This window comes from Diadema setosum, chromosome 12 (assembly GCF_964275005.1).
Source record: "Diadema setosum chromosome 12, eeDiaSeto1, whole genome shotgun sequence".
Taxonomy (NCBI): Eukaryota; Metazoa; Echinodermata; class Echinoidea; order Diadematoida; family Diadematidae; genus Diadema; species Diadema setosum.
In genome coordinates, this window is record NC_092696.1 from 593,558 (window position 1) to 617,295 (window position 23,738).

At 39.1% G+C, this 23,738-nt stretch overlaps 1 protein-coding gene across 1 annotated transcript in view; it reads right to left on the reverse strand.

The window, feature by feature from the left end:
• LOC140236264 (uncharacterized) overlaps window positions 1–19,137 on the reverse strand; it is a 50,193-nt gene extending 31,056 nt beyond the window's left edge. Inside the window, exons 1-7 of the mRNA XM_072316224.1 lie at window positions 19,065–19,137; window positions 8,883–9,194; window positions 7,606–7,953; window positions 7,050–7,169; window positions 6,271–6,355; window positions 3,494–5,180; window positions 2,464–2,625 (exon numbers count right to left, since the gene is read on the reverse strand). Coding sequence (XP_072172325.1) covers window positions 2,464–2,625; window positions 3,494–5,180; window positions 6,271–6,355; window positions 7,050–7,169; window positions 7,606–7,953; window positions 8,883–9,194; window positions 19,065–19,137 — 2,787 coding nt within the window. The remainder of the gene's footprint in view (window positions 1–2,463; window positions 2,626–3,493; window positions 5,181–6,270; window positions 6,356–7,049; window positions 7,170–7,605; window positions 7,954–8,882; window positions 9,195–19,064) is intronic.
• Between the last annotated feature and the right edge of the window lie 4,601 nt (window positions 19,138–23,738).

A 23,738-nucleotide genomic window follows, 5' to 3' on the forward strand; every position in this document is an offset into this window, starting at 1 on the left:
AATTGATTTCAGTGTTTTATATGGCAGGCGGCTGCTATACAGACTGGTAATCGCGAAAGTTTTACTGTACAGTCAAACCTATCTTTAGCCGCCACTTAAGGGAAATGATAAAAACAAAATACCGTTGTGGACAGATGGCCGCTATGTACAGGAGGTCGCTTAGACAAGATAACTGTAAAGAAAAAATGGTGACGGCTCATGCATAGTTTTGATAGAGAGTTTATCTTCGATCCATACATACACAGAATCAGTGAAGTGAGTGGTTCGCACATTTCCCGACAAAAGCCCTATAGCGTGGCTTGGCATCCTGGACTTACCAAACCCGGCATATATTTCCCGTTAAAGCAATTTCGAGATTTGCACATTTCCAGGCAAGACGGGCACACATCTCCCGGCGTTTGCACATTTCCCGGCTCCACAAGACGTGTATATAATCATTACCTCTATACGAAATTACATTTTCAAATGTAGCCAAGGAGGTGCAACACGCGAGCTAGTACATTCTCGATATATTACTTAACATTCTTTTTTTTTCTTCATTTTTAGGCTATTTATCCGCAAAAAGCAGTGATTTCTCTACCGAAGTCTATTTAGTTTGTTGTTTCTTGATATTGTGTATATAAGTGGGTTTTCTGAATAAAGTGTGCTGCATCTTGTGCAAAACTACCCATTCATATGCTGTACAGGTGGCCTCGGGGAATTAATGACCCAACAGATGACGCCCTGTCAGCCTGGACTTACCAATCTTTAACTATACGCATAATAACGATAAGGAGAAGAAATGGGACTCCAATGAAAATTATGGGCTTGTGCCGAAAGGGTGGGTTGGGTGGTGGCGCGTCGCGTTAATGGGAACACCACCCTTCGTCCAAAGCCCCCCCCCCCCCCCCCCCCGGTTTTGCCGAAAGGGTGCGTTGGGAGCGTTGGGTCGCGTCGCGTTGACTGGAACCCCACCCTTCGTCCAAAGCCCCCCCCCCCCCCCCGGTTTTGCCGAAAGGGTGCGTTGGTACTTTTTCTCATGTAATATTAAAAGACGAGTTTTGAATTTATATTTAACCTTCAAACAACCATTTCAAAGAGGCTATCGTCCGGATCGGTTTACACTCTATTACCACCTGGTCTACAGCCAGTTGGTCTCATAGACTGTTTAATATCAGTTGGTCTAATAACCAGTTGGTCTAGTCATCATTTCGTCCTATTACTGTTTGGTCTAATTGTTATTTGGTTTAATTACTATTTGGTCTACAGTCAATTCGTCTAATAATATCCATTTGGTCTATTTTTGGTCTATTATGAGTTGGTCTAATTCCATTTCGTCTAATCATCAAATTGTCTAAAAATAAAACCAAATTTGTCCAATATAAATTTGGTGTACACAATCAATAAAAAGGCCCCCCCCCCAAAAAAAAAAAAAAAAAAAAAAATAGCCCAGTTGGTCATATAGACGAAACGATGATTGGACCAAATGGTACCTGATTAGACCAGGAGGCTGGCTATTAGACCAAATGACAATAAGATCAATGGTTATTAGACTAAATGGGGGTAGACTAAATGATGATAGACAGAGGCTAGACCAACTGGGCAATGGACCAAAATTAATGATGTGTACACCAAATTTATATTGGACAAAATAATTTGGTTTTATTTTAGACCATTTGATGATTAGACGAAATGGAATTAGACCAACTCATAATAGACCAAATCGGTATTTGATGATATAAATTGGTGTTATACCAAAAATAGACCAACTGGCTATTATTAGACGAATTGACTGTAGACCAAATAGTAATTAAACTAAATAACAATTAGACCAAACAGTAATTGGACGAAATGATGACTAGACCAACTGGTTATTAGACCAACTGATATTAAACAGTCTATTAGACCAACTGGCTGTAGACCAAGTGGTTAAAGAGTGTAAACCGATAATAATGATAATGATAATAATAATAATAATAATAATAATAATAATAATAATAATAATAATAATAATAATAATACATTACATTTGTAATGCGCTTAATACAAAATGGAATTAGACCAACTTTCGTCTCTTCCCTGTGCGCTTAGAAACCGATCCGGACGATAGCCTCTTAGAAATGGTTGTTTGAAGGTTAAATATGAATTCAAAACTCGTCTTTTAATATTACATGAGAAAAAGTACCAACGCACCCTTTCGGCAAAACCGGGGGGGGGGGGCTTTGGACGAAGGGTGGGGTTCCAGTCAACGCGACGCGACCCAACGCTCCCAACGCACCCTTTCGGCAAAACGGGGGGGGGGGGGGGGGCTTTGGACGAAGGGTGGTGTTCCCATTAACGCGACGCGCCACCACCCAACCCACCCTTTCGGCACAAGCCAAAATTATGCATTGCCTCTTTGAAATACTCAATAACACACTATCAGATTCTATAGTCTGAACACTATAACCCAAGTGTTGTAGAACTATGGTGCTAAGTTCTTACCTGACAGTTCGAAGCCTCTGCGGTGAGGATGTTGTAGAAGTCCACGTGAAATTGTGAGTCAACTATTTCTACGTTGCTGAGTACACTCCTGGAACACATACCCTCTGCCAAGTCACGTGACACAGTTCTTCCACATTTCACGCTGTCAATTCTCAATGATGGCTGGTTGGAAGGAACATTAATCGACAGGTAGTGAAAAGTAATAACCCACGGTGATGGTGGGAAACTCAAAGCAACTGAGATAACTTTGATACATTCACTCATATCTTAATTTCACTAATCAGGACCTTGTGAAGGAAAGAAGGAATGTATATTCCACATGTTTTACATGTATTGTGACAAAAAGTTGAGTGGCACAGATATGACTTCATCTGCACTCATACTGTGTAACGTAAATGTAGGTCTGTTACTCTACAGAACGTGTAGTATGGCATATCCCATCGATACAAAGCATCTTTAGTAAAATCATGGTCACACTTAAAATGACTTTAACTTTAACTTTAACTTTTAGGGGACCGTTCTGATTTTAGGAAACAGTGTGTATTGGACTTTTGACCCAATGAAATCCAATCGTGCTGCTACGTATACGACAAAAAAAAAGGCAAATTATCCCCTGACGTTGACTAAGGCGAACTTTTCGAAGGCCAGTGAAACACATTTACATAGTTTACCATCAACAAAAGTCCCTTGGTGGTTTGTATTATTATTTTTTTTTTACATTTAAATTTATACAGTGATTTTATTCTTTTTTTTTTTGCACCTTCATTACGAGAGAAACCTCATTTCATATGATTACATTAATCACTTGACATTCAACGTTTGTTCACAGTTGTGCGTTTTAGGGCTTCATATTTGACAACCATAATAGCAAATAATAAGTTGAGGAGTTTGTATTTAATTACACACACGCGCACGCACACACACACACACACACACACACAAAGATGCACACTCATGCTCAGAAATTAGTTGTCATTATGTAATGGTCTTTCAGCACTTTTCAAATCGATATCCTAGCCTAATCACTCACCACTTGGTTAAAGCGCACCATGAACGCAACTCCTGAATTTGTATGTTCTGGTGAATATGATGAGAGTTCGTACATTTTCTGTCGTTCTCCCACTGCTCTAGCGCCCTCCTCGGTATGATATTCAAATATAGAGTCTGTATGTTCATATCCTGCCACATCTGATGAGAGTTCGTACTCTTTCCATCGTTTTCCCACTGCTCTGGCGGCTTCTTCAGTATGGCATTCAAACGCAACGTCAACGCAGAAATCACGGCATCGACGATCATCAGACTCCATTCGGTAAGCTTCACGGGGAGCAGAGTCTATCAAGCCTTGGATGATATCAAGACCGAGTTCATTCTCTAAAGCTGAGGTGAAGTAGAGTAGGTAGCGGAACTCCTGACGTCGACTAAGACATTCACTTTTCACCTTGTCGTACTGGGGGCGATCATTGGCAAATAGATTTTGAATATACAACGCTGCAACATATTCTTGGAACAACTTATGAGGAAACGAAACCGTTGATGAAACCAAAGATAAAAAGTTGACATCGCGCCGACGCTCCCTTGGAATAACATATGTTTCTGTTGTCAAAACACCCACGCTGCAGCATGTTTCCATGGCATCACGACAATCTTTGAATTTTTCTTCAGGAAATGAAAGATTCCTGTCCAATAAACCGTTAAGTGCAATCTCACTTATGTCTTGAATTGCCCTATGAGCTTTCTTCAAATGCTCAACAACGTTCTGATTCTGAAGATTTCCACAAGTTTTTGATGCGAAGTGTTCTTTTAAGAAAGAGATAATTTCTCCAAAGATTTTTGAGAAAGTTTTCAATTCGTGCATTTTCTCTTGTTTCTCTTCACTGCAATCGTTCCACATAAGGCAAAGCATTGCACAGTAGATAGGAAATGGGGCCATGTTCGCCCGGATGACTTCATTTTCCTCCATAAAACTGATCAAACTTTCTGCACGATTATTCTTCTCTCTTATCCGAAAGTACCTCTTAATGTAAACTGATAGATTCTCCGTATTAAATCCTTCTACGTTAAGAAACGTGTAAGCGTCAGCAAGTTTCTTTTCCATCACAAACTCGTCTGTTCTCCATGGTCGTGTGGTCACAATTACTTTGCACGACTTATATTGCTCCATTCTTAGAATGTGAATGACCTCACTGCTGTCTTTTCCACTTAATTTGACGTAAAACTCGTCAAATCCATCAAAAATAATAAGTATTCTACTTTGATTTCTTGAAATATAGTCATCGATCTGGTAGGATTTTGCTGGATTTGAATCAGAGAGATAGGTTTTTACAATACCACCAATACTTCGTTTGTTAGTGACATCTCGAAGAGGAATTAGGAGTACCATGTCCAAATCCTGGAGAATCCGTCCCTGGCACCAGTCCCAGGCAATTTTAGCGCAAAGTGTTGTTTTTCCAACACCCCCCTCACCCTGAATCAGAACGCGCATTGAAAGATTTCCATGTTCATCGTTGGTCACAAGATCGCCGTACGTTATTGGTGTCTTAGTGTTACCATTGCTTGTTCGGTCAATTATACTCAAATTGGTATAAATGTCATCCAGTTCAACACGTTCCATAAAGTTGAGTGGATCCACCGTGACCTTGCGTCGTGACAAACAGTAATACGCCTTCAGCTCTTCCTTGCATTGCTGTACTTGTTCCTTTGTAAGCGACGATGATCCTTGGAAGATAAATCGATAAAGATAAATTGAAATGATATTCATTACATATGAAAATATCTAAATACACACACACACACACACACACACACACACATTTGATATATATAAAAATATAGAATCGGGCGGGACATGAAGAAAAATTAATAAATAAATCGAAATAAATCATAAACATTTTGCTAATGAAGCATAACATAATCGTGTATTTCTATTACGGTTAAGTTAACGTTTGAAGTAACATGAGGGACATGGAAGGGTCAACTACTTTGTGGCAAGAGAGATGAAAGCTAACAGATAAACGTATACTCGTCCTACCTTATACATTTGTTTGGAAGTCAGTATTTGCAATTTAACAGTTAAAATTGAAACTCAACTATATAAAACAGTTTAATCTTTAAGTGATAAACTATTATTGTACCTTTTAAGGATAATCGACTGAAATGGAAAAATAACCATAAATGCACAGTGCAAATTCTGTAATGAAAATTAATTCTTAATGCATAATTTGTTATACTGTCCGAGAATAAAAAACATCTCGGCACGGATCAGTGACCTTATCTTTGAATGTTCAAGAAAAAATTTCATAGATGAGAAAATCATAGTATTGACACCGGAAATGAAATTTGTGAGAAGGATTATTTCTTTATCAAAGCAATAATGAATTTCATAGAATATGCAATTCATAAGGTTTACCTCATGGAGGAATACAGTAAACAGCGTTTTACAGTATCATTTATTGTAAAAGAATTCCAATATGATTTTCTGTTATATTGCAATGATATCTCCAAAAAAAAAAGAAGTATTCGAGTAATCAATGATAAAATCAGTTACATTCAGAATTTTCATTTTATGTTAATTGAACTATCAATTATGACTGTAATTGTTTTATGCTTGTATTGAATAATTGAGTCTGAATAACTGACTCATATAAAGTCCCTCAGTTTGAGGGGGAAAAATCCGGTTCATGGACTTCCAAGGCCCTATACTCAACGTCGTTTCATGATATGACACAGGATTTTCTTTTATTGTTTTTAACCACATTTAGTATGTAAAACAAATAATTGATTAATTAATGAACGGATACAATTACGACTATTTTCATACTCAGCATTAATTCTTCTTCCTCATCAAATCGCCGTGGTTTATTTGGTCTTCGCCAGCACGGATTCCATTCACATCCTGAAATATAGCACGAACGATGGCAACAAAATCATTGATAATAATTGCTATTTATTATATATATGAAGCGTTTGTTTGCAAAAACCGAGAAGTCCATATTTGCCCAATGGAGATATTTGCGATTAAAGGTCAAGAAAAATAAAGAGAATAATAAGAAAATTTTTGCTTTTTTTGACCATAACTTCAAAAATGTACCTTTATATGTAGTGACCAATGTATCATTTAAAAGGTATTGTTTTGTACTTTATGACAGACATCGTACTTCAAAATCTTCAAAAATGGACTTATCGGTTTTTGAAAAACAAACTCTTCATATATACATATACATGCTGCCTGAATTCATTGTTAATCATGATATGCAATGACTAATAAAAGCAATTATCTGTGATTATGTTTATCCCAGAACTCTGTCTTTACATCTTCCACTGCTAAATAGCATTTTGTTTGATTATAAGCCTATGCTGAATACGTCACGCAACTATAATGAAGAACTGATTCATCAGCACAATTTCTACCTCCCTAGCACCTTTTCATGGGTTAACTATTAATGAAGATTGACTGTTATTAAACTAGATATTGTAATCAATGGCTACCTATAGTCCCCCCCCCCCACACACACACACACACACATACATACATTCACACAAGAATAAAAACACGTTCAAACTAGAAGTATTAGAGATTTGCACCTTACTTGGTAGGTAGTCCGGATGTTTGTTTTGAAGATATTTTCCAACAAATAGAAATACGACGATAAGGGCAGCAGGCAGGCCAATGGCGAGTCCAATGATGAGAGCCAAATGAGCACGTTTTCCTAAAATTGATACAAATAAACAAAGACAACGGGTTTTCATTCGTGACAGGATTTGGAAGACAATAAATAAATGGTAGTATAAAAGGTTAACATTCTGTTCTATGCCTTTCCCGAGTAACATAAAAGAAAATAGATTGATTACATAGAGTACATTGCACATAGTGTGACAAAATCAAAATTCAGAGGACACACTGAGAAAAGGCTCTAGTTGGTGGCTTTTATTTTTACTTTTTTCTCTCTTCACTTATCAAAATTGATAAACACTTTGTTTTTCATTAGTAGACTTTATAACCGTGTGTGATAATGTTAGTTTACTTAAAATGTCGTATCAGATTATATTGTGACAAAGCTAAATCCGAACATTTGTTTAGATATCAGAACATGTTTCCCTGATGTGATTAAGATCGAACAAAGAAGTTGGAACTTTTCACGAAACCTGATACATATACAGGCAGAACAGTGATATCTCGAGTCGACGTTCCATTCAGCGAGTCACCGGTAGCCATGCACATAAAGGTTTGCTCTGTCCCATGCATAGCTGATACAGTGATTGTCTCGAACCTCTCGTACGTGCCGTCAGAAAGTGTGTTCTGGTGTGAATCCACGGAATTCAGTCTCTTTCCCGACTCCTCGGTCCATAGCATGGAAACGTTAGGTTTGAATCCAGTCACGACACACGTGAGGGTAAAGGAAGGGTTGTTGGAGGGAGACTGGTATGTACACCGGCTATGATGAGATTGACTCTTGTCATCGCATTCCTCGATTGTATGTCTTGACGCCATCGCTATGAAATGGAAGAATAATTTTTGGTATGATAAATGTTTTGTATTCGAATTTCAATTTTTAGGAAATAACTAAAATGATTTTCGGACTTTATCCTAATTTCACATAAAGACGGTTATACATCAGCAACATAATTTACTATTGAACATAAATGATACTAGGACCTGAAGAATGTTCAGATTAATGGACATTTAAAACCCAGAGGTTGGGTATATTATACCATTCTCCGAAATTTGAACACAAAAACAAAAGAAATATGATTGAATTAATATCAGCATATCACATGATGTTCGAACCTCACCCTCCTTGTGCATGAGAACTGAAGAGAGCTTTCCAGTATCTATCTTTTAGGATTTGTATTATATAATATTTTATCAAGCGTTCGCTCGCTCCGCTTCGGAAATATTGTAATATCGACTTTAACCATGGTTCATGAATTATGTTGGCAACGTGAAATACCATACCACTCATACTAGTATACCTGATATAACACTCGCCAATCAGCACCGTCAAATTAAACCTACACACAAGAAAAAAAAAATGTACTTTCTGTATTGAGTGCGGCACCGAGCCGTTTCGTGTTTTGCACCGTCCCTCAAGTAGGGAATAGTACCAGAATCAAGATTCTGCTGATATCTTTGTTCTACTTGTTAAAATCATGGCGAGGTCGGGCTGTATGCTAACCAGTTAATGTGATGCTATGACAAATGATTTTCATCGACCTTTCGTTGTTGTTGTTTTTTTTTTCCATTCATTTAACTCGTTGTCTTACTTACCTTCCTCGGTCCCCCCCCCCCCCCCCATCACCAACATGCCGTCGAACTCATGGAGGTGACTTTTTCTCCTCTAAGGTTGTCTTCTACTAAGACATGACATGATGAGAAGAAAATTATATATAATTTATAGGTAGATTATTATAGTATTACTTACAACTCATCGTCAGGAAGGTAGAATTGTCGAAATTCTCGTGACTCTTCAGCTCAACCTGACAATAGTAACGACCCTCATCTGCGACCTCCAACTCGCTGATGACGAGGCTGAAGTCTTGGTCGATGTCGAACCGCTCCTCCGAGCTCCGAAATTCCCCAACAGCGAATCCAGCCTTGATCGTCCTCTGCTGCTGACCTAAAATTCCCTCCTTGGACCAGGACACTGCTAAAAGCTCCTCCTGGATAACACATCTCAATCGGATGTCGTCTGCTCTCCATCCTTGAACGTTGGGGGCAGTGCTTACCACTGACGCTACACAACGGAAATTTGAGCAAAGTCAACCCGTGTCATTCTATGCCTGCATGAAGCTATATACAATTGTACACACATAATACACATTCCAGTGTAGGCTCGTCGTATCCATCTTACCCGTCCTGTCTTCATGACCCATTTTCGCCAGCAAAGATATCACAGTATGATTTATGTTCATGTCGTCCAGAAATATTCTGACTTGAGCGAAATGGTAATGGAAGGTGAATTCAAACTAAAATCATCAGCGTCGTTATTCTCCTTTGAAACGCAACAGCGAGTGCTACCATGAAAGTTCATTGATATAATCCTATTCAGTCCCTTCGTTCAGGTCTATATTCACAGATCAAAAGTAGATCTGATTCCTTAGGGATTTGCGATATTTCAAATGTATATGGACATGTAGATGTACATAAGTTTGTCGTCCCACACGTAAAAATGATCTCTTGTAAAGCATTCACGGAACACCTTTATTGGTCAAGTTGATTTTGTGCGCACGTTAAACTAAGGAAAGAGTTTAAATACGATGTTCTGGTAAACATGCGCCTACGTTCAGGGGCGCACGTTACGAGTTTGACATCCACTAGTCATACAGCTCACGAGCGCGACATCACATGCAAAATCATGCGGCCAGTGTGTGTGTACAATGTGTGTATGTGTGTGTGTGTGTGTGTGTGTTTGTGTGCATACAGTGTGTACAGTGTGTGTTCTTTCTACAGTAAAAGCACTGAGACATAATATCATTTTTATTTTAGAAATGTATCAAAGAGAAGGAATTGTGGCAAATTATCATTCCTAGTGTGAATTGAATTTAGAATTTAGAAGAACGGGAAAATATGAATTGGGATGTTGTTCATACAGGACCTCTACATCCGGAAACTCGGTAAAAATGAAAGGATGGAATACAATTACATTGATGATTAAATATACTTTACATTTAGCAAGCTCAGTAGGAGACGTACAAAAGTTGAATGATTTTATGAAGTATTTTAGGATGTGTAAAGAAGAAGAAAACAAAATAGCGATTAAAAGAGGAACAGTTGTACATTTGTTTAAGTTGGAATATGATGAATGCCGAGGATGACATTTTATTTTCTTTTTTTTTTGTCTTGATGTTGAGGAATCTGCGAGTTATTGTCAAATCGGTTGGCGGTTTTTTTCTCTCTATTATTTCTACTATTAGCACATTACTTTCACATTATGATTAGGATGTGTTGTGGTGTGTGTGGTTTTTTTTGTGTGTGTGTGTGTGTGCATGTGTATGTGTTTCTCGCAAAAATGGCCCCGATTTCTTTTTCTTTCTTTTTTTTTTGTGATAAAATGGAATATGCCCCGTTCGTTTTAAGAAAACTATCATGTCCCCGTTTTGCTGGCACATAGCGAGAATATAAAATGTCTGTTAAAAAAAGAAATCAAAAAGCGGATTTCGTTTCTTTGGTACAAACAGTTACAATGTAAGTTTGACATTATTTTGCACAGTGTTCATATCACTGCATTTTGTCTTTATATGGTGCAAGATTGACATTATTTTGTACAATGTTGTGTATAATGCAGTTTGACTTTGCATAATGTTTTGTTTTTGTTCCTGTAAAAGTAAATGTTGTGATATGAAATTGAATGAAATTCGAACAAAGAAGCAAAAAAAAAAGTGAATGCAGTGTGTGTGTTTGTGTCTGTGTGTTTGTGTTTGTGCGAACACAGAGGTGTCATCTCCCTATGAGGTGCGAGTGTAACTGATTGTGTGTGTGTGTGTTTTTCCCCTATCCATCTACCCCAAAAATCATTTTTGTTTTGATTCCATGTAAGTTCCCCTCACATAATCTTACCCATCTAATATGAATGTAACTCACTTTTAGAGTGATTCACAATTATTTGGCATCATGTAATATTACTGTCATGCACCAACAGAACACCCGTCAGCACCGACATAACATCTGTCATACACCGACAAAACATTCTTGGATCAGCACCGAATGACTGCAACTGTTCACGCCATGTTTGCCAACTCCAACTCTCCTGTCCCGAATGGACACTTTTATTCCACCCCACCCTGGTTTCACCAAGGCACATCACGGTTCTCCGTCACACCTCCCCCCAACAAGAGGAAAGTTATGAATGTAACTTTTCGACTGTAAACACCTTCCTTGTAAGGCTTGCTTCAATGTTCGTGCGTACTATTCAGCTTACACGATTACAAAGTCAAATAGTTTAGTGTTGTTTTCTTAAAACCTCACCTGACATACTACACTTATTATTACAGATTTTGAGCCTTATCAGAATCAGTCCACTCCGGCATCATATTGTCCACCTTTAGAACAATATATGAAAACTTGACAAGCCCCCTACAAAACATGTAAATACACAAATCAACAGTCTATAGTAATACACATGTGAAACTGTTTTCAACGGGTGCACATATACGAGTGCACATAATCTGGAAAGATTACACCAGATGTAATCAATCATTTCTCCAGTAGTATCAATATTTTGACTGAGACTGTGCTTTCTGGTAGTCTCGACTGTAATTATATCCTCACATATTTGACCAATAAACTTACATAACTTCAGGCATGAATAGTATTTTGTTTTTGGTAACACATACACTTCATCTTTAAATGTGAAAACCAAACATACACTTTCTTCCTGAAATTGTTCTGACTGTTGCAAAGATATGTCTGTTTTTCCAACACAAACTTTCACTGGAATTTCACTGAATGTGGGTAACAGCACACATTTGTTGATTATAACAAAAGCGTATTTAAACACTATAACACATGTGTACATCTACTCAATGTACTTGCTCATAAATTTTATACTTATGTCAACTCTGCGTCATAAGTTAGCCAAAACAACAACAAAATTTTGAACATCGGACATTTCTTTTTGTCCCTTCACACATATGTACTGTCACGCGATAAGATGTTGTAATATAATTATGTGCAAACTCTGGAAAATATCGAGATCATACTCGACACACAAATGTGACGCTGTCACTCTGTAACGAAATACATATACAGGTTATTAATTTACAAAAGTGACATTATAACATTTTGGCTTCTTTATGCCTCACTGTCACTCAACACTTTTTCATTTATACAAAACAACACAAATTCTTTTGTTTTAACACAGATCGGTTGACATAAAACTCAAAATTTGATCAACAGTTTTCCTGTGACTGGCCGGATGTGTTTTGCTATACTGTTTTTGCATTTGCTAGCATTAACTCTGTAACGTATCGGTATAAATACAAATCTGAATCCTTTGACTCTTTGGTACATTGAATGAAATCCCAATACATGTAGAAGTGTGCAACTGAAGCACAACTTTCACTGCAATCTTACAATGCTTGGCGTGTAACACGTCATGAAATTTTTCAAGCGATGTCTTCTTATAAAGACAGAATATTGTGTACTAGTACTTTCTCATACTTCCTAGCATCACTCACATTATACTGTTTTCGTTTGAAACAAACATGATTAACATAAATACAATTTCTTCCTTCACAGATCCTTGGGAAAGGAAGAAAACAACGAAAATACATAAAACACATGTATACTTTGTCATATACAAAAAAAAAAAATCAACATCAGTTTCTTGTCTGTTTTGAGTCCTGTTTGAAATGTTCAGCTTGATGTAAGTTTCACTGTAGATTTGAGATTGTTATCGTTCGGCAACATTATCAGCGCGTGCACAGTTTCAAACTCGCGACAAAGCGTCTGCTAATTTGTTGTCCTTTCCTGCTATGTGCACAATTCTCAGTGGGTACGGTTGGAGAATCAAACTCCAACGGAAGAGACGCTGATTCTTGTGCTTGAAGCATTCTAAGAATGTCAATGGGTTATGGTCAGTGTACACCACGATGTCTCTTCCACCGTCCAAATACGCTTCGAAATGTTGTACCGCTAGAACGACACTGAGGCATTCCTTCTTTACAGTTGAATACTTTTGCTGATGGCGATTCAGTTTTTTGGAGAAGAAACACACGGGTTTGCTGTGTCCGTTGTCGTCATCCTGAAGTAGCACGGCTCCTACTCCTCGGTCACTAGCATCCGTAGCTAGCTGGAAGCTCCTCTCGAAGTTTGGTGCGATAAGCACGGGATCGTTCATGAGGACGGCCTTCAGCTTCTGGAACGCATCCTGGCAGCTCGCCGACCACTGGAACGTTGTACCCTTTTTCAGCAGGTCTGTCAAGGGCACCACCAGGTGACTGAAGTTGGGGACGAATCTCCGGTAGAATCCGCACATTCCCAAAAAGCGCTGAAGCTCCCGTTTCGATGACGGCACTGGGAAGTCCACGATGGCTCGGACCTTAGCATCTCGTGGTGCGACGCTACCTCGGCCTACCTTGTGACCTAGGTAAGTCACACAAGCTTTCCCGAACTCGCATTTGGCCAGATTCACCACGAGTCCTGCATGTGACAACCTCTGGAACAGCTCTCGAAGATGAGCAACATGCTCCTCCCACGTATTGCTGAAAACCAACACATCGTCTATATAGACAACACAGTTATCATGACCAGCAATAACTCGACTCATCATCCGTTGAAAAGTTGCGGGGGAATTTTTCATCCCGAAGGGCATGACACGACACTGGTATAACCCGGAGGGTGTGACAAACGCCGAGATCTCTCTTGCATCTTTGTCTAATGGCACCTGCCAATACCCTTTCATCAAATCCAATTTGCTGACATACTCAGCACTTCCTACCCGATCAATACATTCCTCAATCAAAGGAAGCGGAAACGAATCAGTCTTGGTTATGGTATTGACCTTCCTGTAATCGATACAAAACCTGGACGTTCCGTCTGCCTTTGGGACTAGCACTACTGGGGAACTCCAGTTTGAGTTACTAGGCTCTATGATTCCATTTGCAAGCATGAAATCTATCTCCCTATCCACCTGTTCTCTCTTAGCAGGATGAATCCGATATGGATGCTGCTTAATGGGTGCATTTTCACCAACATCTACCGTATGAACAGTATCTTTCGCACAGCCCAATTTATCACTGCAAACCTCCGGAAATTCCTGGAAGATGTCGACAACATCTTGCCTCTCCGAATCAGACAAAATGATTGAGCAGTAACTCTGGATTTTCTAGTGCCTTTGAGTTCTCTACTCGCGGAATCATTCCCCACTTGAAACTCACACTCTGAGAATCTGGAGCATCAGATTCAAACTCTTCTGCACTTTTCTCAGCACTGTGTAGGACACTCTCACTCACAACTGCACCTACGTCTTCTACCATCACACGGCTAAATAACTCCTCAAAAGCCGGAATAGGAATCAACGGCGCAGATCTATTGGCATGTTGTGGTTTTCCTACCACTTGACATTTACGACACGTTCGACAAAATTCAGACACATCCTTTCTCATCTTGGGCCAGAAGAAATGAGTTCTAATTCTACACAAAGTCTTCTTGACACCCATATGTCCGGCCATTGGAATTTCATGTGCAAGACGTAGAATTTCCTTTCGATACGGCGGAGGAACAACTATCTGGTCGATAATCGTCCAGTCCTCATCTGCGGGACGATCTGGAGGACGCCATTTCCTCATCAAAACACCAGACTTTACATAGAAACATTCTGGCACTCCCTTCGCCTCATCTACAGTCAATGCACCCTCTCTCAACTTCAACAACTCCTCATCTTCCATCTGTGCTCTGATTAAAGCCGGCTGACTGAACACACCTTCTTCCCAACTTTGTTCTCTTTCATCTTCACTAGTCACCTTTCCAAAGAATGTGTCATCAAGAGAAATATCACTTTCAGACTCCTTTCTCTCACGCTCAGCTTCACTTGCTCGAAACCTTGTGATAGCACATGTTGGAAATACTTCTGGAAATTCATCGACAAGTTTTTCAGTTTCCTGCTCGTACACTGGGACTTCAGAAACAACCGGAAGGACACTCACTCGACCTCCTGCAAGGTCATTACCAAGCAAAAAGGAAACTCCATCCATGGGGAGAAATGGAACAATTCCCACAATCACTTCCCCTGAAATCAGTCCACTATCGAAATTCACTCGGAAAAGAGGGACCGCCTGAGTTCCTCCGTTGACATCATGTATCAGTACTTTTCTACCCGTGTTACATTCTATGGGCATACTCTTCACATCTCCTACCATGAGGGACTGTGTAGCTCCAGTATCACGAAGGATGACAACCGGTACTCTAAATTCAGCAATGGTTACTGTACCCTTGGAAATGAAGTCCTTGTACTTTTCATCCACACGACCACTTGAACACGTATCTGTCAATTTTGAAACACTGCTTTTCACAACATTTGGGTGACGCTGTTCATCACTTACACTTGACCTAACAAAACCATTGGTGGCTGCTTGGTACTGTTTCTCTTTTGTTTCAGCATCTGAACTGTTCTGTGTACGTGTGTCTGCATGGACTAAACCATGTGTTGCTCTTTGCTTTTGTTTTTCTTTTGCTTCATTTTGTTCCAGCAATCGCCTACATTCGGACTTAATGTGACCTGTTTTCCCACAGAAAAAGCATCTCACTTCTTTGTATAGAGGCCGTGGCGATTTTGGTCGCTCTTTCTGTGATTCAGTCTTTACTTTATCCCTGCGTTCACTATGACTACTGTGCCACTTTTGAGTGTCAGGATTTCTCAACTGATCAAACTTCCTCTTTCCCTCAGGACTTTTTGTTTTCACCTTATGTGTCAATTCATACTGGTCAGCGGTGACTGCTGCACTCTTTACATCATGTACTCTTCGATCTTCCAAATATGTTCTCAAATCTGGAGGTGTCGATTTCTTGAACTCCTCCATCAACACTATCTCTCTCAAATTGTCATAAGTGAGATCTACTTTCATTGATCGAACCCATCGATCAAACATAACTTCTTTTTCTCTCTGAAACTCTACATAAGTCTGTCCCGAACCTCTCCTATATCCTCGAAACTTTTGCCTGTAGGCTTCTGGGACTAACTGATAGGCAAGAAGGACTGCTTCCTTAACTGTGTCATAGTTATTTGCCTCCTCATCCGAGAGAGCAGACACTACTGAATGTGCCTTGCCTGTGAGCTTTTGTTGTACTATCATAGACCAATATTTCTTCTCCTACTCCAAATTCCTGGCTATTCTCTCAAAGGAGAAAAAGAAAGAGTCTACATCCTCTTCATCAAAGCGGGGGACTGTGTTTGCCATTTTTGCAATGTCGGGTGTATTTGGTCTCGACATAGTAACATTAGGCCTATCCCCTGGGACGCTACTGGCCTGTGCCTGGGTCAACTCAATTTGACGTTGCATTAACTCTTGTTCGAGTCTCAGATTTTCTGCCTTCATTTTTTCTTTTTCTAACTCCAATCTAGCCAGTTCTAGTTGTGTGGAATCTACCCTCATCTCACTAGGTCTAGTAGTAGTACTTTGAGCACTTTTTCTACCTGCGCTCTCAATCTCATCTGTACTCTCACTCTGGTCTGTGTGTTCATATTCTACACCACCCAGTTCAAGCTTCTTCACCAGAACTGCAAAGATTTCTTTCTTTCGACTACACTCTCTGATATCAGCATCTACATGAGTTGCAACCTCAATCAACTGGGCTTTCACTAACCCTCTCAATCTACCAAGAGTGACGTCTTTCACAAACTCTGCAGCATCGAACTTGGCTGCCATGATTATTCACATCTAGCTTTCCGACTAGATTTCAAGACTACGTCGCTAACGCAACTTCCTACAGTACACTCCACTGCGTACCGAACTACGAGAATAGTCTAAGCAATTCAGACCTGACAAACACTCGTATATCTCGAGGCCAATTTCCTCGTAAAGCCACATCTAACGATGCTAATCCAAATAACCAGAAAGTGACACACTAATCTGATAAAATGACATAAAGGAAACGATAATACGTACCCTTCCTTTCCAGCAATCAATGCTGCAACCCTGGTATTCAGCTAGCAAGAAGACCAGTACAAGTGCGCAAAACATACTCATCGCATCGCTTCGCGAATCGCACTTCCATTCACAACCACTGCTAACGCAGCCCCATTACACATACCGTGCAATGTCACGCAGTATACAATACCGCTACGAACGAACGACACTGTTACGTTCACTACCTGTGTACACATCTCACATGAGTGCGAACACTACACATACCTCCAACGGGCATCAATCACTACAACGATGTAACAAACACCGAAATACTACCAAAAGACGGCTTGTTTGTATGTTCATTTCCCGGACATGTTCCCCACATGTCATGCACCAACAGAACACCCGTCAGCACCGACATAACATCTGTCATACACCGACAAAACATTCTTGGATCAGCACCGAATGACTGCAACTGTTCACGCCATGTTTGCCAACTCCAACTCTCCTGTCCCGAATGGACACTTTTATTCCACCCCACCCTGGTTTCACCAAGGCACATCACGGTTCTCCGTCACAATTACCATGGTCTTCATTTTATAGTGAATTTACCAATTACATTTAACTTTTCAAATACAACACTTTATTCTTTTAATCTGTATTCATTAAGTTAAAATGTAATAAAAAATAATAAAAAAAGATCCTGCAGCTATGCGGTCTACAGGCTACATAGAGGCAAATAACAAGAATAAGTACATGATAAGTACATGACAAAATAAATAAATAAGCTTGACACTACAAAAGAAGATGAAGAAGCAGAAGAAGAAGTAGAAGAAATACACGAGCTTAAAATGATATCATGCGGCATAATTTACGTAGTGTCGAGATCATGCACCTTTTTTCAATAAAAAAAAAAAAAAAAGAAGAATCGAGATCATTAGCCTAGTGTCAAGCTTATAGGCTTTATTCTCTGAGTTTCCAGCTCATTTATCGGTCTGTTTTACTGATGGGATGTTCGTTATTCCAGAATACAGAAATTTCCTTTACCTATTAAAACGTTAATTAATTCGAACATTGTCGAAAGTGAAATAGGCTAATTAGTCAATCCAAACATTTAACACCGTTGTTCGTTTTCCTAAGGTTCCAAAGGTTCTGAAACCAAATACGGTATTCTACATTTTAGCTAATCAAGAAATGAAGTAAGGTTTTTTATCAAAAAGTTTCAAAAGTGACATCAGGTTGGCTATTTTGGATAACCTAAAAAGAATAAGCGTACTATACCAGGAGCTATTGGCGTTACGAACCCTATTTTGTTTTCGGATAAAGGATCTATCAACCTCCGGAAAACCAGTCCTTTTTATTTATTTTTTTTTTTCATTTTCGGGTTGAAAAAGCACGTTCGAAACAGCAAGCTTTGTTTCAATTTCGGATATACAAACCTTTGGAATAATGAGCCTTGTTTTTGTTTCAATTAAAGGAACCTTCGGAGTAGCGACCCTTATTTCATTTTCGGGTTTAAACGAACCTTCGGGAAATAATGTTTACCGTTTTGATGTGCAGACTATAGGCTCGTGGGTTGCAAGGTTCGTTACAGTGTAAACTTTAAGACTTATGGACCTCTTTTTCAAAGTATAGCTCGCGGGCTTTATGAATATGACCTGTGGATGTCTAGCTCTTGTGATGAACTCTTCCTTTTCTCCTTGAAGTTTACATTGGAGTGGTGACTATAAACAGATATTCATACGTCGTGATTAGGCGTTTTCACATCAGCCCGATAAAAATCCAAGCTCGAGATATTTTTCGCAGAAAATAGTCAGCAAAATAGCGCGCTATTTCGAAACATCGGGCTGATGTGAAAACGCCTATTGGTTACTTTTCACAGTCACGACAGACCATACACTGTGATTACATACCAGGCATTGTCTGAATTTGTTACGTCTCTTGTTGGCTGCATCAGTTTCTATACACACTTTTTATTGGTAGGCCCAATACCAAGCTCAAATGAGCGCAGGGCGTTAGAAATAAAGGTATACACGTACCTTTTCCACTGTGGGCAAGGAGCACAGTAGCAGCCAATGTTAATAGGAGAACGAGGTCGTATCTTTTATCCATCACAGGTAGTCAGAGACTGAGATATTCCATCAAGAATAAGTTGAATAAAGCTGCTTTGATCCCAAAATCCGAAGAGACTGTCAAGTAATCACAGTGACCATTACTTTACGAAAAAAAATAAAAAACAACAACCGATATTTGAACCCATCCTAGCGTACGCTTCAGATGCGACCAAATTCTGCAATGAAATGAGTGCGTGGAAGTAAACCTGACGCTTCTACACAGGGCGCATGGCGTTTCCTTGCTGATATTGTATGTAAAAGTCTGTACTTTTGGGAGATTATCTAGCATACAGCAATTATGGTTGACACAGTTCATAGGAGACATACAGTCCAAGTTCAATGAGGTACATTTGTATAGATTCACCCGTGCATGACAATGACTTTATTCAATGCATGCACATTCTTTTTCCCACCCCCAAAGGCAGATGTAACGTACATGTAATGGGTGCTAGACCCGTACATGCAGTCTTCAATTTAGCGCACGGCATTCAGAGCCATTTCAGTTATCAAAGCTGGTTATGATGAATAGAGGGATGCCGGTTCAAACACTTAACAGTGGGATTGTCATGAATATTCGCCTATGTAGGCCTACTCGCATAGTGCACGGCTTCACATACCTAATGATATAACAATAACTCGTCTATATGCAAATCATATTCGCGTTGTACGACACGCAGTATGTCACCATCCTCACCCGTCCCACTAATTAACTGATACATTTTATGGGAGTAATAATATCACATGATTTTTATTTTTGCTCCCCAATTCAAATGGCTTATAATTGTCAGTTGAGATAACTGCTACAGCGCGAAGCAACGCGTTTTCTGCGTGTTCTCGTATGAAGACCTGCAAAATGGGAGGAACCGCCATGATAACTTTCAATTTTTATGGGCGTTATCTGAAATAATCCGTGAAATATTATCACGTCACACAACATGTATATATATATATATATATATATATATATATATATATATATATATATATATATATATGTGTGTGTGTGTGTGTGTGTGTGTGTGGTGTGTATGTGTGTATATGATAAGCTATCTCCGTTGTCCTTATTTTAAACTTTTTTTTTGTAATTTAACACCAACTGATTTCAAGTTCTGGATTATGTCTGGTGCAAGTGTCGATGTAACTGACACTAGCACTGGCATCAAACTTGAAATCACCCGATGAGTATACGATGTTACAAAAACAGAAAATCAAAAAGGTTCCACGTAATCATGATCGATGCAGTTGTTTATTACGACATCGATTGTTTTAGATTGTTCTTTAACCTTGCGTCAAGAAGGGGAAATGCGAATGGTTGTCGAAGTCAATTTACAAACGCTTAGACAGATCAGGCCCGTAGCCAGGGGGGGTGCGTCGGGTGCGTACGCACCCCCCCCCCCCCCAAAAAAAAAAATTCGGAAAGGTCCACTTTTTCATAATAACGGTTTTTAGCAATTCTCAAGATAACAATCCAAATAAATATAAAGACACATTATATGCTACGTAAATGTGGAAGAGTACGTTTAACAATGTTAAAAATAATTGTACGAAACCCTTTTGTTGTATGAACCATCGGATCGTCCCCATGCACACAAACACAAATGTTATGTATCAATTTGTGCGAGCTATTACATATTGAAAACTTTCGGTCATCTGCGAAGCCGCGCTTCCGCGCGAACGCTACAACACGTAAAACGGGTCAAAAATCGACGCATTTTTCCACAAAATCTGCCATTACTTTTAAACTGTTTAAGAAGCAAACTTGGGGCGCCCGGATTCTGAAAGTGGACACTTTAGGGATTATTTATGTGTATATATCTTTATTGTAACATTTGGAGCAGTGACGCAAATTAGATCAGAAAAGTACCTTATGAGTAGAATTGTCTATGGCGAACAGTCCAAATTTGACGAATTTGAGCATATTTTGCCGTCTTGCAATTCTTCCAGACGGGATATCTCGAGAACGGAAGATCGCACAAACTTGGGGCGCACGGTTTCAGAAAGTACAGGTTCTGCCCATTTTTGTGACATAAGAATCTTGTCCATTGGTTGAGCAGTCCTGACGCAAATTTGCAGTAAAGCTAGACAACCCATTCACAATTGCTGTCATAGGGAACGTGTACAATCCATACAGAACTATCACGTGACGAGACTACCAACGAAAATTTGAGCCGTTGACCTTCACTGTCTGCCGTTGTCAGCAGTGTGAATTCCTGTGATTTCAAGCTTTTGTTTCTCGCCAAATATCATTTTCAACGCAATATCCAGATACAGTTGTACGTGAAACATTATCTAGATACGTAGCAGCCTTATTGACAACATAACTGTTACGTTTGGGAGCAAAAACGACCAAATACATTCCACATTCCATCTCATTTTTCGATGATGGCTGTAGTCGGACTGGTGCATTTCCTTCGGAGGTGGTAATAATGTAAGTAGATGCAACGGTCACCTTGCCACCTGCTGTCTGCAATCGGGCGCTCATATACTTCTTCCAATGGCTAACGGATGTTTAATTTTTGAATTTCACTGACCTCCAAATTTCACAAAGAAAACCTTCTTAGCATGATGGTTAATATGACATTTGACTGATATTGGAGATGTTTGCGAATCGGATCTACTACCTTTAATATTATTAAATCTAAAATGATTATTTGAAAGTTCGGAAATGCTGGAAATATCCTACCACAAGGAGGCAAAATATAAATGGTTCACATTTATACAATTCATTTTGTTTTAAAAATTTTCTTATTTATTTTCGTTTTTGACAAACTCGCATACCAACGGCTGATATACTGTATAGTAAAGTGAATGTTTCATCTTCCAAACAGCATCCAATGGGATGGAAAACTCCAACTGAAAGGTGGACACGGTGACCATACTCGCTAAAGAAAACGCGTAATAGGGGTCGTTTTTTCTCACGGATTAGATGGAAAGTGTAATGCACTAGCGTATATAATCAAAGGGTATCAAAAAGGCCGAAATTTGGGAAAATGGTATATTGTTCAATCATGATGAAGTACTTCTTTAGGGTGCAGGAAACATTTAAGGAATACTTGTTTTTAAGGCCCGAAAAAATCATATGATCATTACTCGTTTAGGGGCCATTTTGAAAGTCCATGTATGAGCATGGTGTCCACCTTTTAATTGTCGCTACCCCTCCCGGGACAGTATCAAAGGACCGTTTTGTTAATTAACGCAATCCCCCCTTCCTTTAAAAATCCTGGCTTCAGGCCTGCTAACGCGGGTATACAATAGAAAAAATAAAAGTTAAAACAACACCAGGAAAATCACTATTCTCAATTTTGCGGCGCGCTACGCGCGCAGTCTCGAACACAATTAAACTTTGCAACTTCCTGGCAAAATGAGTTTTTACTATTTCCTAGATGAAATACCGTAACGCGATTGCATGCAACAGACAAAAATACAAATTTCCTCGAGACTTTAAAACGTCATTAAAACAATCAAAATTCACAATTTGCGGCGCGCTTCGCGCGCAAATTCTTATACAACTTTTGTAGTTCGGTCGTCCAAAGAATATATATATATAAATATATATATATATATATATATAATTGTGTGTGTGTGTGTGTGTGTGTGTGTGTCATCATTGGTATTGGTACCGAAGGTCCGTTTTTTTAGTGACCGCACCCCCCCCCCCCCTTGAAAAATCCTGGCTACGGGCCTGCAGATTATGTTTATGTGGCTATGTGTTTTTTTGTTTACAAGACATTTGAAAATCGTTATGTAATAAAAACAATTCTTTTTCATTAGACAGAGTGTGAAAATGTTTCGAGGATGATTATCTGTAACTTTCTCAAGTAAGATTGCATTGATTGATCTGGGGGGCATTTCATGAAGCGTTTTGTCAGATAATTCGTCTGACAAAACGTTAAAAGCTACTGAAATCCTTGCATCTGATTGGCTGAGAGCAAATTTGTCCGACAAGTTGTCGGACAAAAATGCTTCATGAAATGCCCCCCTGAAATCAAAACAAAAATCCTGAAAAAAAAAGTGTTTGCTGCTGAGCATGCCTATAGGTAGGTGATACGCCCTCCCTCTAACTTTATAGGTGTCCAATACTTATAGTGTGGAAGTTTCCAAGCGGAAATTGTGTGAAAAATAAGGCACAATAGTAAAATCTTGGTGTTTGTATAAGTAGCGCGATGACAACATATCATAATATTTTATTTACACAATGATATTTTACATAATGTGGACTGTGCTCAGCATGCAGACTTACATTATAACCTTTGTTCGCAACTGATCTTTATGGAAAAGCGCCAGTACAACATGTCAAATACAACATGACAAAAATCTAAAATTATTAGACTTTAAAAATGTTCATGCAACATTACAACAGTCTCAACTGTCGTGTTTGGAAAAACAGGAACAGGTATATTATAAACGAAATATATAGCATACGGTAAATACATGCGGAAAACGTTGTCCATAAGAGTAGACATACCAATTAAACTGATTCCACAGGTTAAGCTTTATCATCTCCAAATGAAAAAAAAAAAAAGATTGAGTTTGCAAATTGCCCTACATCAACGAAAATAAGCACTGATTTGATCAGTGTTTTAGTAGTAGCCATGATAA